This window comes from Cavia porcellus, unplaced genomic scaffold (assembly GCF_034190915.1).
Source record: "Cavia porcellus strain 051 isolate PalLab524CR breed Dunkin Hartley unplaced genomic scaffold, mCavPor4.1 scaffold_11, whole genome shotgun sequence".
Lineage (NCBI taxonomy): Eukaryota > Metazoa > Chordata > Mammalia > Rodentia > Caviidae > Cavia > Cavia porcellus.
In genome coordinates this window covers 48,487,562-48,504,626 of record NW_026947494.1, presented here as the reverse complement: position 1 = coordinate 48,504,626, position 17,065 = coordinate 48,487,562, and the positions used below count along the sequence as shown (strand labels likewise).

At 34.0% G+C, this 17,065-nt stretch overlaps 1 protein-coding gene across 12 annotated transcripts in view; it reads left to right on the top strand.

The window, feature by feature from the left end:
• Positions 1-17,065, top strand: part of Pde4d (3',5'-cyclic-AMP phosphodiesterase 4D) — a 1,361,839-nt gene that overhangs the window by 318,947 nt on the left and 1,025,827 nt on the right. For all 12 annotated transcript variants that reach the window (XM_063258692.1, XM_063258681.1, XM_063258684.1 and 9 more), the window contains one exon: positions 956-1,090. In XM_063258692.1, the coding sequence (XP_063114762.1) occupies positions 1,049-1,090 (42 nt within the window). In that variant the 5' untranslated portion in view covers positions 956-1,048. The remainder of the gene's footprint in view (positions 1-955; positions 1,091-17,065) is intronic.

Below are 17,065 nucleotides of genomic sequence, written 5' to 3'. Positions count from 1 at the left end.
TTCTCTTCACTGTGTGTGGCTCCAGTGTTTCAGGATGCCAGGGCTGGTCATGTACTATTTTGAGTCTACTCACCTTGTCCTCTTCCTTTAGAGTAAGTTCTTTTCCAGAAGGCATTTCAGCCCACATGCAAATATACTCTATGAATATGCAATTCATGCCCAGATGTAATAGAATATCAAAAATGAGTACAACATTTGTAGCTATTCCATTTGCTTTTTTTCTCTCTCTATTTTCCAAAACAGAGTCTCCTTCCTAACTAATGTCTTGTGAAAGGTGAAGGTCAACTAGTGAGGCTATCAATGTCATACAAGTGACAGCTACTCTGAAAATTCTTGAAATAACAACTTTGTTGCTTGACTCAGTAAGCTGCTCTCAAATTTCTTAGCATTCTTTACTACCTGTTTGAACTAAAGAGTAGAGAACTTACTACAGTGATGACTAAAGTAATGAGCCCCTGCGGTGGCTTCCTGATCCTGTGGCTTAGTGCTAAGAACATAAGAGTTGGGATGAGTGCTTAACCTTGAGACCCTTCTGGTAGAGCTTAAATCATCTCTGTGGTGCATAAGACTACCAAAGTGATCCCTAGTGGAAAACTGAGGCTGTCACTAGCTGTCCCAGTGAAGATCAGCTCACCACACAATTTGGCTGCGTCTTTCTGAACTCACACATGTGACTAGGTTGTGGCTACCACACCTGTTTTTTTTTCAGCCACTAAAAAGGTGGACTTCAGTATTGAAAACAAATGGTGGCAGAAATCTCCAACTTACATTTACAAAACACTGTTTTGGAAATGTTGCTTGTGCATATTTTTCTGCCTTTAAGCACATTACCACTTTAGCCTGATCTGATGAAGTATTTAAGAATTTACTGTTCTAGTCTAAGACACCATTCAAAGTACACATGTTAATCATGCACTCGATTAAACATTTCCTTGTCTTTTTTTTTCTTCTTCAGCATTCCAGTTAGCTTTTGAGTGGATAATTGTTGCAGTGAGAGAACTGACTTTGGAAATTACCAGTGCCTGTGTGAAGTACTTAAAACACGACGATGGAGAGAAATACATGTGATTTGCTTTCTCGGAGCAAAAGCGTAAGTAACTTTTATTTTGATTTATTTTCTAAAAATGTGTACATGCAACTTTTTGTTGTTTTCTTTGAATTTTGATACTGTGTTATTATGATTAGGCTTGTGGTAAATCTTTGGTTTTTACTTCTCTAGCTATACGTAGTTACTAGTGAATGAAGATTTGTTTGTGTAGCCCAATTGACATTTGATAAGGATTCTCTGACTTAGTTGCTGAAATTTCCCTTTCATTCACATAACCCTTTTGGTATAATATCAAGTACCTGGATATTTTCATGTAAGCAATAAATAAATGTTTAAAAATTGAAAATGAAAAAAAATTGCCTTGACTATCAAACTTTTGGGGCAAGCACTTCAAAAGCATGAAGTTACATGATCAGTGCTTCAAACAGTCTCATCTGTTTCAAAGATTTTCTATTCAGGAGTAGATCTTGAATTTCTCCATTAAATCATCTTTTTCAACATTTTAAGTGAACATAGTCAGGCCGCTGATGGCAGTAAAGGCTTTTTTTTCCTAATTACTAAGGATTCCTCTTGTACAAAATTGATGATAAATTTTAGTTTTCTTTTAGCTTATGAAAGAAAGCACAAGTAAACAGAGTGATTCTAAGAAAGCTGCACATGGAAAGGATGAAAGAAGACTGTTAATTTTTCTCAGGCAAGCTCTAAGAACACGTCCTTTTGTTCATTTACCCAAGGGGGGGAAAGCATCCAAACAGATGTGTGACGTAGAAACATTCATTTGAAGGCATCAGAGAGACCACAAATGCAAACACATTTCTTCAGGAAAGGAATGCTTTGTGTTGTACCCAGTGGTTCTATTATGATGCTTGAGGCAATCTTTCATTCTTTCTATAGAGTTACTATTCAGCTTTTAACAGTGAAACATGAATATGTGGAAAGGAAAGTATATATGCTCAATAAGGTTTCCTAAAACATGACGATATATTTAGAAGTATGCCAGTCCTTTAGGTGGTATGTTTAAATGCTGCGCACACACACACACACACACACACACACACACACAAAGTAAATTCAACGAACTGTGAATGTTCAGACTCATTTCTTTTATTACTTGATATTTAATTGTATAGATTTTACACAAACTAAAGTGTCAGAGCTTTGAGCTTGGAATTCCTTTAATCATCATATAGTGTTGCTCATTGTAATAGGTAACTCACATAGAAACTACCAAACGGCAGACAAGTCTGTTACTGAATTTTCTTATTGTAAATTAATGTGAAAGCAACCCATTAACATAATGCTTCTTTCTTTTATTGAATTTCAAAGACATGTGGTATGAGAAATATGTGCAAAGCCAAAAGGGAGACTATTTTGGGTAATTAAAATATATGATTAAACATTTCCTTGTTCTTGGAGGAAAACATTCTAAAAGAAAATGATTAACTGTGCTGTGACTTTAAGGAACTCTCAGTGCTTAATGATGCTAGAAGATTTCCTATTTACATTTGTTTAATGCAAAATTTTTCATCTTGGTGGAAAGACTCAAGCTTTTCAGATTAAAAGAGCCTGAGTTGCCTAGATTTGTCCAAAAGTAAACAGTAGAGTTCTCATTTCATTGCTTCCTAGCTTCTTCAAAATCCACTGCCGTAAAGAAAGTGCTTCTGCTTAATTAAATGTCTCTAAGCAGGAGATTATTCTTTATCAGAGAAAAGACCTGTACCTTTTCCTCGGTTAGAAGTCATCACTCTAGGGCTTCAAAAGTTTATTTTCCACTGGTCATTAATGTCAAAACTACCCCCCCCACCACTTACATCTTTTTCATAATAGAATCCAAAATTGTACACTTGGAGGTAAATGTTTTCCTGCCTTTGTGGAGGAAAGTTTACACAAGTGATTTAATTTAGAATCTGAGGATGTTTTCCTTCGGCACTATGACATTTGAAAATTCAGAAAATGTTTTAAATTGAATGTTAAAACAGTTTCAGTTTGAAAATTACAGATAGCTCTGTAGGTCTTGTACCTGTCACTGTAAACTAAGGTATACAAAAGAGCAGGAAAACAAGACCAACTTTAAACACTTATTTTGTTAATAAGTTCCCCTTACTAGAGATTTTCAATGCAGTTTACAGTACCATTTAGGCACTTTATATTATATTCAGGCATTCCATGGGTAGTTAAACTTGGTACGAGTTCTATTTATCACGTTTTGAATTTCTGTGACTCTAGGTTGTGTTGTGCTTGTCCATACATCGAATTGAATGTTAATTCTCAAAACAAAGCATTGAGCCAGAAAAAGTACATTTGCTTTCCTAAGATCTCATAATAAAATTCTGTAGAGTAGATGGCTTAGCAGAAGTCTGGTTCCTCTGTTTTAGAGATTGGCAAGGCAGTAAGGCTGAGATCAAGGAATTAGCCATTTCATGTCCTGATAGAGGTGGTGAGAGAGAGAGAGGATGAGGGGAAAGCAGAGGGAGAGAGAAAACGATAGAGAGAACGGGGAGAGAGAGCAGATGGAGAGGGATAGAAAGGAAAGGAGGGAGAAGCAAGAAAAACAGGAAAGATAGAAGATAGAGGAAGGGGAGAAGGAGGAGGAGGAGGAGGGAGAGGAGGAAGAGGAGGAAGAGGAAGGAGAGAAAGCCAGGGAGAGAAAGAGACCTCCCTGAAGTCTCTTTTTATTATTCATTCTTTTCATCCCATGGCTCCTGTCACTATGATTTAAAGGCCCAACCTCCAAATAGGTTCACATTAAGAGTTACAAAGTCAACATATAAGTTTAGGAGAGACACAAACATTTATCCTATAAGTATGATATTCTTAAGCAATGATTTCCATAAGTCACTGTGATATTTACACCAAAGGATGATAAATAATACTGTGAAATCAGCCTATGAGGTTTCATCAAAAAATAGTTAATGTTTCAATGTTTTTTTAAAAAATGTATTATAATAAAAGCTGCCTCAGTTCCCCTCAAAACACTCCCCCTCTCTTCAAGAACACTTGTCTTATCCTTCTTGTCACTTTCTGAAGCAGTTCTGGAAATCTTGTTTTATGGCTTTAGTTGCATTCTTGGGGCTGCCTCAATGTACTGTACTGATTCAAAGATTCACGTTTCGTAGTCATTTTTACTTTGCAGAAGGATCAAAAATTGCCTGGTGCCTGCCTGACCTAATGAAAAAGTAGATGAGGACACAGTTTTTATGACCCTGTTTTTCTGTTAGATTGCACTCAACAGCCATAGTCACTGTACTTTTGATCATAACTCATAAAGTCACTCACAAAAGGGGACTTCCAGAACTGCTTCAGAAAATGACAAGAACTGTGGATTGTGTTCAGAGCAAGTGGGAGGATTCTGGTGCATTTAATGACAATGTGTCCTTTTAATTTTTTAAAAAAAAATTTGAACATTCACTCTATGTATGTTGATGACATATACATTGAACATAAAGATATACTGCACTTTCAGTTGGGTAACACTGAAAGTGATCTGGTCAACTCTTTATCTTTTTATATTCTCTTAATAAACCTAGAAACATATTTTAATCTTACTTAAATTATTTTACCTTTCTTTACTATTTTTTGCTTATTTCATATTGTTCTTAATATTCAATACAATGATATGGATATCTAAAATACCTGTCTGGTCACTGGCTTTGCCAATGATTTAATTTTTCAGAAGCTTGTAAAAGCCAGACTTGACACTGCTAGGTTCTCTCCATTGACAGCCTCCCCATACAGTTTTTGGCTAAGCAAGAAAAGTATTGAAAGGTGCAGATGACGGGGCAGAATATAAAATTTTTCACAGTACTAGCACATTTTATAATCAGGGATTATTTTTTAAAAATCCAAAGCACTATTCCTTACAATATCTCTGGTGTTATATGAACTCATGAACTTTTACAGATCTCATCTGGTATATGAACTGCATAAGATTTAGTTCATCATTGATCACTTCTCCTATGTACTGAATTGTAATATATTTTTAGAATTTTACATTTAATTCTTAATTTTCCAGCATCCTGGGTCATTTTTCTTCCTACCAGTTTGGAGAGACTCAAGATATCGTCTGTTAAATTAGTTTTATTTTTTCTTGATGAAATTGTGCCGTTTTTGACGTTGGGTTCTCGTGGATGTTGTAAATTTGCATAACTTTGTCACTCATCAAATGTCTGTAATTGATATTCCCTGTTGTTTTTGATGGAATTGTTGTTTCATTCTTATGCAAAGCTGGAAAATGTTGTGACTGTTTTGAGGAGACAGGGTGTCTGAGAAGTTTTTGGATCCTGGATTTAAAACCCACCTAAATGATCTGCTGGTTTTGAATCCAGGAGCTGGAAATTCATCTGCTGAACTATGCCTCGCAGGTTCTCTAAAATTGCTTTTCATCACAGAATAATTTTTAAGTGTTTTCCAAAGCTGTAACCAATTTCACCCTATTATTAAAACAAAAAAGCTTTTCTAGTTGTACATTCATGTTGCTGATTTTTTGAAAAGCAATCATTCTCTTAATGACCCAGGGTGAGTAATTTATACCATGTTACTTGTATTTCATTTCCTTGGTGCCTGCCTGGAGAGGGGAGACCGAAAAGATATTGACAAAAGGATGATATATTTTGTAATGGGGCCTATGTGAACTTAGTATTTCTAATAATATTGAGCATGTCAGACTAGTTTTTGGTTTTACGGTTAAAGAAAATAATAGATCCCTTCACAGAATGGCCTCAGTTCTCTACAATATTTCATCACCAAAAGCATGAGATTGATGTCATTACCATACTTTAGAAACATGACAAAGTATAAAGAACATGAATTTTTACTCCTTAGAATCTAAAGAAGGTTAGGAGAGACACTGGAAGTAAAGAGGCTTCAAAATTATTTCCTGTGCTATTGGAGTTTCATGTAAAAATTTTTTGCCTATGACTTAAAGTACTTTCTCTATTTTTTTTTTTCTAGCAGTTTTAGAATTTCAGGTCTTATACCTAGATCTTTGATGCATTTTGAATTGATTTTTGTACAAGATGAGAGGTGATGATCTGATTTCAGTGTTTTACTTAAGAATAACTTGTTTTCTTGGCACTATTTATTAAGGAGTTGTTTTTCAACAATATATGTTTTTGGCACTTTTGCTAAAGATCAGGTGGCTAAAGTTGTGCAGGTTTATTTCTGGGTATTATCTTCTACATCCCAATTTTTGTGTCAGTACCATGCTATTTGTTACTATAGCTTTGTAGTATATTTTCAAGTTGCTATGATGATGCCTCCAGCTTTTTTGTTTTTGCTTATAAGATTGCTTTGGCCATTTGGGTCTTTTCTGCTTCCACATATATTTTAGGATAGTTTTCCAGTTCTTTTAAGAATGTCATTGGTATTCTGGTGGGGATTTTATTGAATCTATAGAAGACTCTCAGTAATATTGCCATCATAGCAATGTTAATTCTGCTAGTCCATGAACATGGACAGCCTTTCCATCTTGTATCGTCGTCTCAAATTTCTTTCTTCAGTGTAATGTAATTTTGATTGTAAAGATCTCTCTTCTTGATGAGAATTAACAAATGAGATTATCCAAGTTAAAAAGCTTCTGTGTGCCAAAGAAAAAAATGAACAGAGTGAAAAGGTAGCCTTTAAAGATGGGAAAAGATCTTTGCTAGCTACTTTTCTCATGGAGTATTACTATTAGCATTACATGTATATATATATATATATATATATATATATATATATATATATAACATTATACTATTAGCATTATATATATATATATATATAAAACAAATAGACAAATGAGCTGAATAGACTCTTCTAAAAAGAAGAATTACAAGTGACTAATCAGTATATTAAAAATGTTTAACATCTTTAACCACAGGGAAATATAAATCAAAACTCCACTGAGATTGCATCTAACTCCAGTCTGAAAGACTATTATCAAGAATATAAAAACTGGTAGGTGCTAGGAAGGATCTAGGGAAAATGGAACCTTTGCATCTGTTGGTGGGACTGTAGATGTATAGCAATCATTAAAATCAGATAGAGGTTCTGCAAAAAACTAAAACTAGACCTATGCTTTTATCTGGCTTTATCACTTCTTGATATATGTCTACATAAAGTCAAAATACTTTAGAGATACTGGCATATCCATATTTACTTGGGTGCTATCCATAGTAGTTAAGCTGTAGAAATGCTATAGTTGACAACCAAGTGGTGGAAAGATAAAGAAAATTTGTATTATTCATCCGTAAAGAAGAATGAAATTGCATCATTTGGAGGAAAACGAATGGAACTGGAAAGTATTACAGTCAGGGAAATATATAAGATTCAGTAAGACAAAACACCACATTTTCTTTCATATATGGGATTAAGAAAAAGAAAGACAAATAGACACACAGATACACAGAGAATGAATATGAATATGAATGTCTGCAAGATACAGGAAAAAAGTGGAAAGGAAGAGGAGAAGGAAAAGAAAAGAAAGTAAAGCAAGATGGGAGTGAGTATACTGTAAGCATGTGGCCACTGTAAAATTAATATGTACTAATAAAAATGCTTTGGAAAGCAAAAGCTACATGGTAAGAAAGTATTTTTGCTTCATTTTTATTAGTAATGAACTGAAATGGTAACTTGTAGTTGTAGAGATTCCATTCCTTTGGTCATTATTTCTGCCTTCCAGGATATAGTTTTCTTTACTTACCAAATATTCATTTAGTGGCTACTATGTCAGTGTAACCAAAATACTCATTGTCTTTTCTTCATACAACATACTTGACAATGGAACTCTTAATTTTATAGTTTATTAAAGTAATTTCGCCATCATACCCCTCCATCCTTTGGTGCCCTGTGGGTGTCCAACTGTAGTCTCTACTTCCCTGCCTCAAGCCATCAAAATCTGTGTGTCACTTAATTCTCCATACACTTGCTTTTTGTCACATTCTGGGGCTCAAGTTTGGTTAAGCTATTTTGAGCTGTGAATAATGCACCCTAATTGTCAATTGTGTTCATTGTTGCAGAACCTAGATTATTTTAGAGTAACTAAAAAGGGTTTTTCTCAGATAACCAACAATAATATAAGAATAGCTGAGAAAAAAAAAAGTAGCTGAGAGCACAAATGTATGTGAGTGTGGCAGGAAGGGTGTGAAAGAAGAGCAACTTGTCAGCAGCCCTTTGCTTTGAAATCAATCACACCTCACGTAACTACCCTAGCAGCTGGGGTAATCACTAAATAGGTGCCTTTAAAAACCTGCACCTTTTTTGATTTTGCAACATGTTTCAATTTCACTTGGGAGCAATTTCAAGTGCAAATTGAATCCCTAATGATTATCCAACAAATACTTGTGTATATTTTATTTAACAAAAATGTAGAGGCGTATTATTGAATGAATACTAAAGACTAAAGACTATTTTTTTTTTTTTACAGATAGCATTTCTCTCTAACAAACAGAAATTATAACGAAAATTATACTACATTTTGGAATTTTCTTTGAGTATTTTGCTCCAGGATAATTTGAATAGAAATTTATTATTTTAACCAAAGCCAATTATCTAAAAGATTTGGCCAAATGTCTTTTTTACCCTGAGATGACCATCAGAAAGTATAGTAAGTGCTTTACATGCAAAAAAAAAATCAGTGTGCTTATGTTGTTTCTCATGATTGGTGCTTTCAGTGGCAGCATGAGTTTCCTTAGGTTTAGAGTTATGACTTTGCCTTTGTATCTCGATAGAAGCAGGGTTAAAGTACTTTACATAATTAGATTTATTATCAAATTATTCCAACATTTTGTATGATTTTGTCAAGGATAAAAGCACATTGTAACTGTACCTGCTTTTTTTTTTTTTTTTTTTTTTTTTTTTTGGTATTGGGGATTACAAGCACAGTATAAAATGAAGGCAAACAAAACCCAAATCAATCAAAGACACCAAAGTATGGTATATAGTATTTAGTTGTATTATATGCTTCTCTGATGAATCCTTTTCAGGTTTATGGATTTTAAATGCAATCTATTAAAAAACAGATTTACAATACCAACAAAACAGCTTTACTTTTTGTTCCAAAGTTCCTCTAAGTTGTGCAAATGAAAAAACCATGAGGCCAAGCCAAGAATTGATGGTTATGTAACTACAGCCCCGGATCCTGTTTTCCATTCCCTTTTATCACCTAGGTTACATCACATGTCACATACCTGGAGCTAGTATGTAGTCCTATTTAATACAAGGATGGGAAAAAGGCATTTAGTTTATAATTTTCTTGTGGTCACAAGCCCCCTGCATCCATCCTTCCTGTTGTAGCAGTTTAAAATTATTTTGCCAATATTTCTTCTGTATTAGCAATTTGACCATTCTGATATACTTCAATGTCCCAGGTGTTCACTCCGAATTTTTATTAAGCCCTCACCAACTGACTACACTATAACAGTTGTATTACATGGAACTACATACCAAATAAGACCTAAGGAATTCGGAGCATTAATTCACCAGTTTATTTCCAGGTTGTGATTCAAGCTTTGCAGAGAATCCGACTTACCTAACACAGAAAAAGAAATATATTAAAACCACTGAACACAAATGATAACATCACAATGCCACAACGATACAGTATTTTCTTTAAACTCTTTTAAAACAGAAACTACAAGCTTTGGATCATGCTTATTGCATATACTTTAAAAACTTTACAAAATGCCTACCTTGTATTTATTAAAAAAAAACCATTACACAGTATGAATTTCATAGCATGATTCCATCTCAACACTCCATGAATCCTATCAAGAGGGAGGTAGTCACTGGGGACATACTCAAGATAAATAAAAGATTTGAGGAAAAGATAGGAATAGGATATACTCATAAAATGGCTGAAAAGTAAAATAAGAATTGTTTTCAATTCCATATGTAGGGATTCAGAACATCTATTCCTTCATCTATGGTAAATGATGTAATTGAGATAGCAGCCAAAGAAGAACATATCTAACTAGGGGGTATCAGTGTCTATTTAAAAAGCATTTATATGTTCTGAATTTCTGAAACAGTGCTTGAAAATCTCCTAATACAAGAATAGATAATCAAAATAATAACAATGTAGTAGTAAATGTTAGCAAAATAGACCAAAGTCTATGTGGATTAAAACTTTCTGATAGGATATTTTAGCAACGGGACAATGTTTGTGAGCACATTTTTAAAAGTCTTAAATCAAGAGCTTTTCAAGTCATCATGTTTCTCTAAATCTGTTTTGAAATTACTATTAATTCCACACTATAAATTATAAGAAGGATGAACCTGTTAGTTTATAATTTTAGCTTCTCAGTGTTCATAAAGATGATTAATATGTTAATTGATATCTGCCAATTCGAAATGAAAGTTACTTCTATTAGTTTGATACATGTTTGATTAAATTATCCTGTGCCTAAATTTTGCAAATTCTTACCAAAGTTTTCTCGAGTGAATTACTTTGATGGTTTGTATTTTCGTCATGTGTAAAATGAAAGTAGTAAACTACAAAAGGGAACATTTCTTTCAGGTCTACATCCATGGCTATGCATATTCAGGTTGGGACACTCCTCAGAAGAAGCTCAATGAAATTTTTTCGAATATATTCCTAATCTAACAACTAGCTCACTCTAGCTATCCAAAGTACAATTATTATCTCAGTTAATGAATTGAGTTCTTCAAATCTCTGACAACTATGCCTCTATTTTGTGAGTACTTGGTGCCTCTAAGTATGAATAGAATTGAAAAGATCTTTGCTTCACTGGAAGTTAGAAGATTGGTTGAACATAATTATTATCTGTTGCTTTAATCATTAATTCTCTCTCTCTCTCTCTTTTTTTTTTTTAACCTGGTATTGAACTCACGACCTCATCCCTGCAAGGCAGGCACTTAAACCACTGGGCTAAACCCCCAGCCTAATCATTAATTCTCTTCTCTGACCCATACATGCTTTTGAGGGAGAGGCAGAAGAGGCTCTGCCTTGAAGAAGTCTGGAATCTGTTACTTTGTATTCCAGGGCTCATGGAGTCTGTATTTTCTCTGGTAACACAGAGACCCTAGACTCTGGTGCTTGAGGTTCCTCACATATATTCCTGAATTATGACTAGTTTCAGGCCACAGCGTGTAACCAGACTTTACCGAGAAACAGAAGAAAACCACAGTCCAGAAAGAACATCCTTACAATTGGATATGAGAAGTACATCTTTCTAACACTTACGGGGCAAACCTCTTTCGAGTCGTTTCTTCTGTCTCTGGCGCTCTGCTCATCTCCCCATTGAGAAATGCCCATTTCTTATTTGTACTTGATTTCCAAGTTCTTGAAACCTGAAGAAACCCTTCACTCCAAATCTAAGTAAACATGACAATTTTAAACATACAATTCTATCCACAATAAAAACGTTTATAGTATTACACAGAGCCATTTAGCATGGAACATCTATATTCCAGGCAGGAGCATTAATTAGGTCTTTATTAAACTTCAAAAATAGGCAACACATTCTTTGATGGTTTCTATTTTTCTTGTATGTAAAATGAAGAGAGTCGACTACAAAGAACTTTCTGTTGTTGCTGTTGTCACAGTTTGTCTTTTGTTGTTGTTTTCATTTGTTTGCTTGATTGCTTTTTAATTTTTCTGTGCTTTTTTTTCCTTCAAAATAAAAAGTAAAATAAAAAATATATATAAAAAAACTAAAGGAACACTTCCTATCTCCCACTTCCAGATTTTTCCATTGAGACTATAATGACATCAGGTTTCAAGCAAGAGTACTCCCAATCCATAAAATAAATAAATAAATAAAATTTTGGAATTACTAATAAATACAAACAATTACCATTTTTATCCAACTCATCATTTTTGTTAATACCAGCATATAACCTCAACTTCTTATTATCAGTATATTTAGAAGTAGCAAAGTGAATTATCCAGCTTCTTGTTTTAGGTCAGACCTAGAGAAAGCTTCAGAGTGATTTTCCCACGCTTATTACAAGGAGAAAGCTAGATAAATTTCACATCCATGACTTTAAAACCTATCGGGTACAGTCTCCACAAGGAGAAAGAGAATGTCATCATTTATTTGCTTGCCCTGGACATCTCCAGATGCCATATAAACCAGTGAAAAGGTTAAGCTAAGAATTTCAATGAATCGCTGAAGCATAAGAACATGGGTGAGATTGTACATGTAGGAGTAAATTATAGATCAGACATATTCTCCACAAACCCCAAGTCCTCACAAGGAAGGCCTGGAAAAAAAGCCACTGTTGAAACCATATTCATCCCTCTCCCAAGGCGAGGAAGAGTTCAATGACAAAGAGAAGAGCGACAAGCGGTGTTGTCTTATAGTACTAGAGAAAACCTATTGTGGGGTGAGGGAAACGGTGGCAGTGAATACAATAGAAAGAAACAGTGCTTTATCTCCAGGATGGGGACATGTGCCCTGACTAGCACTGAAGTTAGAGGACAGGCAGGAGTACCTGGGAAAGCCCCATTCCTGAGATCCAGCAACACATTGCTTATCTGAAACTAACTTGATCAGAAAATCAGGGACTATTTTTCCTCTCTGAATCTCTAACAACCACTTAAAAAGTACTGAATACAAAGAACAGTGGAATCATGCTATAAGAGATTCAAGAGACAGATTCTCTTTATAGTCTAAATCAAGATATAGAACAAAGTTATAGGGGGAGCAAATGTTAAGCAAATAATCACTGGTGAGCCATCCTACAGACTATGCAAATGGAATTGCTAGAGAAGTTTGAAACCTATGTGCGTCATGATTAACTATAGCAACAACAAACTTCAAGTCCATCCTAATTTATTTTTATTAGTACATGTTTGCAGTATATAATATTTACATGCATTGTAAAGAATTGGTCCATGTACTTAACACATTTTAACTCATTTTGCCCCTTCCATTCCATCCTACATTTCTCAGCATCAGATTCATTTATTTATCTTATAAATTATTATAAAGTTAATTTTGTATACATAGACTACTAGACTAATAGGCCAAAATATGTAAAATACATGATACAATTATACTAAATGAAGATGCACCTTTAGATGCATTGCCTGTGCTGGATTAACAACAAATTTTCTCTTTCTTATTTCCTATTGTCTATTTTATTTTGTGCTGTGTTTATATATAGTTTTTCATGTAAAATAATCTATGCAATGTTTGAAATTTTGTGTCTGATTTACTTTGCTTAACATTATGATCTCAAGGTGCATACATTTGCCTACAAATGTCTGCTTTATCCTGCACAGCAGAGTAGTAGTCTGTTCTGTATAAACAATACATTTTCTTTATCTGTTTATCTGCTGGTGGACATATAGGCTGTTTCCAAGACATAACTATTACGAATTGTGCTATTATAAACATAAGTGTGCATATATCACTGTGGTAAGACGTCTTTAACTGTTTTAGGAAAACACCTAAAAAGGGAAATAACTAAGTAAACTGGAATTTATAGTTTTAGTTTTTTGAGGAGTCTCCATACTGATTTCCTTAGTATCAGTTTATACTCCCACAAACAATGAGAAAAAGTTTCTTTTTTCCCAGAGTCTGAGCAGTATCTGTTATTGACTGATTACTTGAAAGCAGTTCTTTCTGGAGTGAGATGGAATCTCAGTGGCATTTTAATTTCTGTTTCTTGAGTGTCCAGAAATATTGAACATTTTTTCATGTATTAAACATTTTCATTATTCATATGAGAAGTGTTTATTCATTTCAGTAGCTCATTTTTTGACTGGGAGGTCTAATTTTATGTGGGAGTCTAATTTTTCTTTTATTTTTCTATCCTACATGGTAGTCCCCTGAGAAGTAGCTGGCAAAATATTTTTCCTTTTCTGTAGGTTGTTTGTTCACAGTGTTGATGTTTTCCTTTGCTGCTCAGAAGCTTTTTAATATGATGTGACCCCACTGTTGATTTTTGGTAATATTTCTTTTGCAACCAAAATTTTATTCAGAAAGCCCTTGCCTACAACTATGTCTTCAAGTGTTTTAATTATCTTCCAGAAGTTTAAGTATTTCTGTTCTAATGTTTAGATCTTTAGTCCGTTTTGATTTCAGTTTAGTGCATGGTGAGAGATATTGTCTAGGTTCAATCTTGGGCATGTGAGTAGCCAGTTTTCACACCCCATTGATGAAAGAGGCTGTCTTTTCTTCAATGAAAGGATCCCTTTTGTCAAAGATAAGGGAGCTGAGTGTCCCTAGAGTTGTTTTTGGATCTTCTGTTTAGTTTCATTGATCCACAAATCTTTGTTTTAACACTATCCTATTTTTATTCACTGAAGCTTTACCAGGATCATGATGCCCCCTAACTTGCCCAGAAGTTCTTTTCTTATTCTAGATCTCTTCTGGTTCCATGTAAATTTTGGGATTACTTTCCTCAGTTCTGCAACGAATGCTCTTGGTATTTTGATCAAGATTGCATTAAATCTATATAACAGTTTCAAAAGTATGGCCATTTTGACTATATTGGTTGTTCCTACCCAGGAACAGGGGATATCCTTCCATTTTCTGATGTCTTCCTTGATCTTCAGAGTATTAGAGTTTTTGTTATAGGGGTTATTTATTTCCTTGGTTAAGTTCATTCCTAAGTATTTCATTTATCTTGATACTCTTATGAAAGGTATTATTTCCCTAATTTCTCACTTGGTAAATTATTATTGATGTACAGGAACATTATTGATTTTTGGATGTTTATTTTGTATTATGCTATGCTATTGAATTTATTTATTAGTTCTAGGAGTCTTTTGGTTGAGTTTTTGAGGTCTTCTATGCAAAGAACCATGTCATCTGGCAATAGTGATAATTTAATTTCTTTCCTACCTATACCTCCCCTCTTTTCATTTTCTAATTTACTTGCTCTAGCTAATTTTGGGAACAGAAGTGGTGATAGTGGACCTCCTTGTCTTGTTCCTGATTTTAGAGGGAAACTTTTCAGTTTCCATTTAGGATGATGCTGTCTTTTGGTTTGTCATAAATGGTTTTTATCAGATTGAAATAAAGACCTATTCCTATTTTCTTTGGTTTGTTATCATTAATAACAGTTGGGTTTTGTTAAATACTTTCTCTACAACTACTGAGATAATCATGAGAGTTTTGTACTTGTTTCTGTTTATGTAGTGCATTACATTTACTGATTTGCATATGTTGAACCCTTTCTGTATCTCTGGAATGAATCTTAGCTGGTCAAGATGTATGATCTTTTGGAAGATTTACTGCACTATGTTTGCCAGAATCTTATTGAAAATTTTTACATCAATATTCATTAAAGAGATTGGCCTTTGGTTTTTTAGTTTTGTTTTTGCTTGTTTTGGTTGGGTTTTTTTTTTTTCCTGGTTTTGAAATGTGGGTAATGAGCTGCTGAATGATATATTACAAGATGCTGTTCATCTGCCCCTTCATTAGGACTGATTTCACTTCTTGGTGGATGAATTGTGAGACTTGGGAAAAATCTACATGGGTGGGCATATGGCACACTTTGCCCAAGGTCTGAGGACTTCTCCCTAGGTGAGCAGATGAGGAAAAAGTCTTTGCCTTGTAGCCTAAGAAACAGGCTGTCAGCACAAACTCTCACTATTTATCTGATGTGAGAATTCTCCACCACAAACTTTTCTCTTAGGACTGCTCTGTTAGAACTACTGATCCAATAGATTCCAGCATGTCAAACTAGAATTTTTGTTGGATTGTAGAAACTGTTTAATTTCTTCTTTAATTTCATTTGTGACTCACTGATTTTTTCAAGAGGGTATTAATCTTCATGCACATAGTTTCTATGCTGTCTTTTGCCATTGATTTCTAGTTTCATTGCACTATGATCTGATAATATGCATGAGGTGATTTTGATTGTTTTATATTAAATTAAGCATACTTTATGGGCTAGTATGTGGTCTATTTTCAAGAAAGTCCCATGAGCTGCTGAGAAGAATGTGTGTTCTATTGTTATTGGATGTAACACACCATAGATATTTATATTAAATCCATCAGTTCAAAGACTTGATTCAACTTGATTCAACTCTGATATTTCTTTTTTGATTTATTTTTCTAGTTGATCTGTCCATTTGTGACAGTGGGGTTGTGAGACCACCACTACAATTGCATTGGTTTCTGATTTTTCATGTCAACTAGTGTTTATTTTATACAGTATCTGCATTCAGTGTGTACATGTTTATAATTGTTAACGCTTCAGGTTTGACTTGTTTCCTTGTTCTTTGTCTTTTATAATTAATCTTGGATTTAAGTCCACTTTGTCTGAAATTAGAATAGGAATTTCTGCCTTTTTTCAGGTTCTCATCAAATGGAATACTGTTTTCCACCCTTTGGTTTCTTTTTAATCTGTTTCTTCTTTTAATCAAATGTATTTCTTGTATATGGCTTGAGTTTTGTTTCTTGATATATTCAACCAATGTATCTTTTGATTGGTAAATTGAGATCATTTACATTGAGAGTTATGACCAAAAGGTACTCACTTGTCATTTTATTACTCTATTTTCCTTTTTGTGATTTTCTCATTTCCTTCCTTTTTGCTTAGCTGCTCATTCCAGCAGGTGCATTCACTCTTTTTGACCTATTGGCATTGTAGGCTTTGTAGTCTTCTTTTTATGATATTATTGAGAATTTTTTGTAATGTTGGTTTGTGACTTTTTCAGGTGCTTCTTGTTGTTGACATACCTTATTTTTCCAATGATTTTAAAGGAAAGTTTTGCAGGATACATAAATTGTTGGAAATTGTTATATTTTAGGGATTCAAGCCCTCCTGGCCTTTAAGGTTTGTATAGATAAGCCTGCTGTAATTATAATGGGTTTAATTCTATATGTGATTTGTTGATTTTTCTTCTAATAGCTTTTAAAACTTTATCCCTGTGATGGATTTCTGGTACTATGAAAGTAGTGTGGTATTGAGAGGTTCTCCTTTGATTCATGACTATTGGGTCTATATGAATCATTTATGTATGTGTCTATTAATTTTCCTATATTTGGGAAGTTTTCCACTATTAGTGCTGTGAATAGGTTTTTAATGTTGTTTTCTGATTTTTCACTTGTGTGT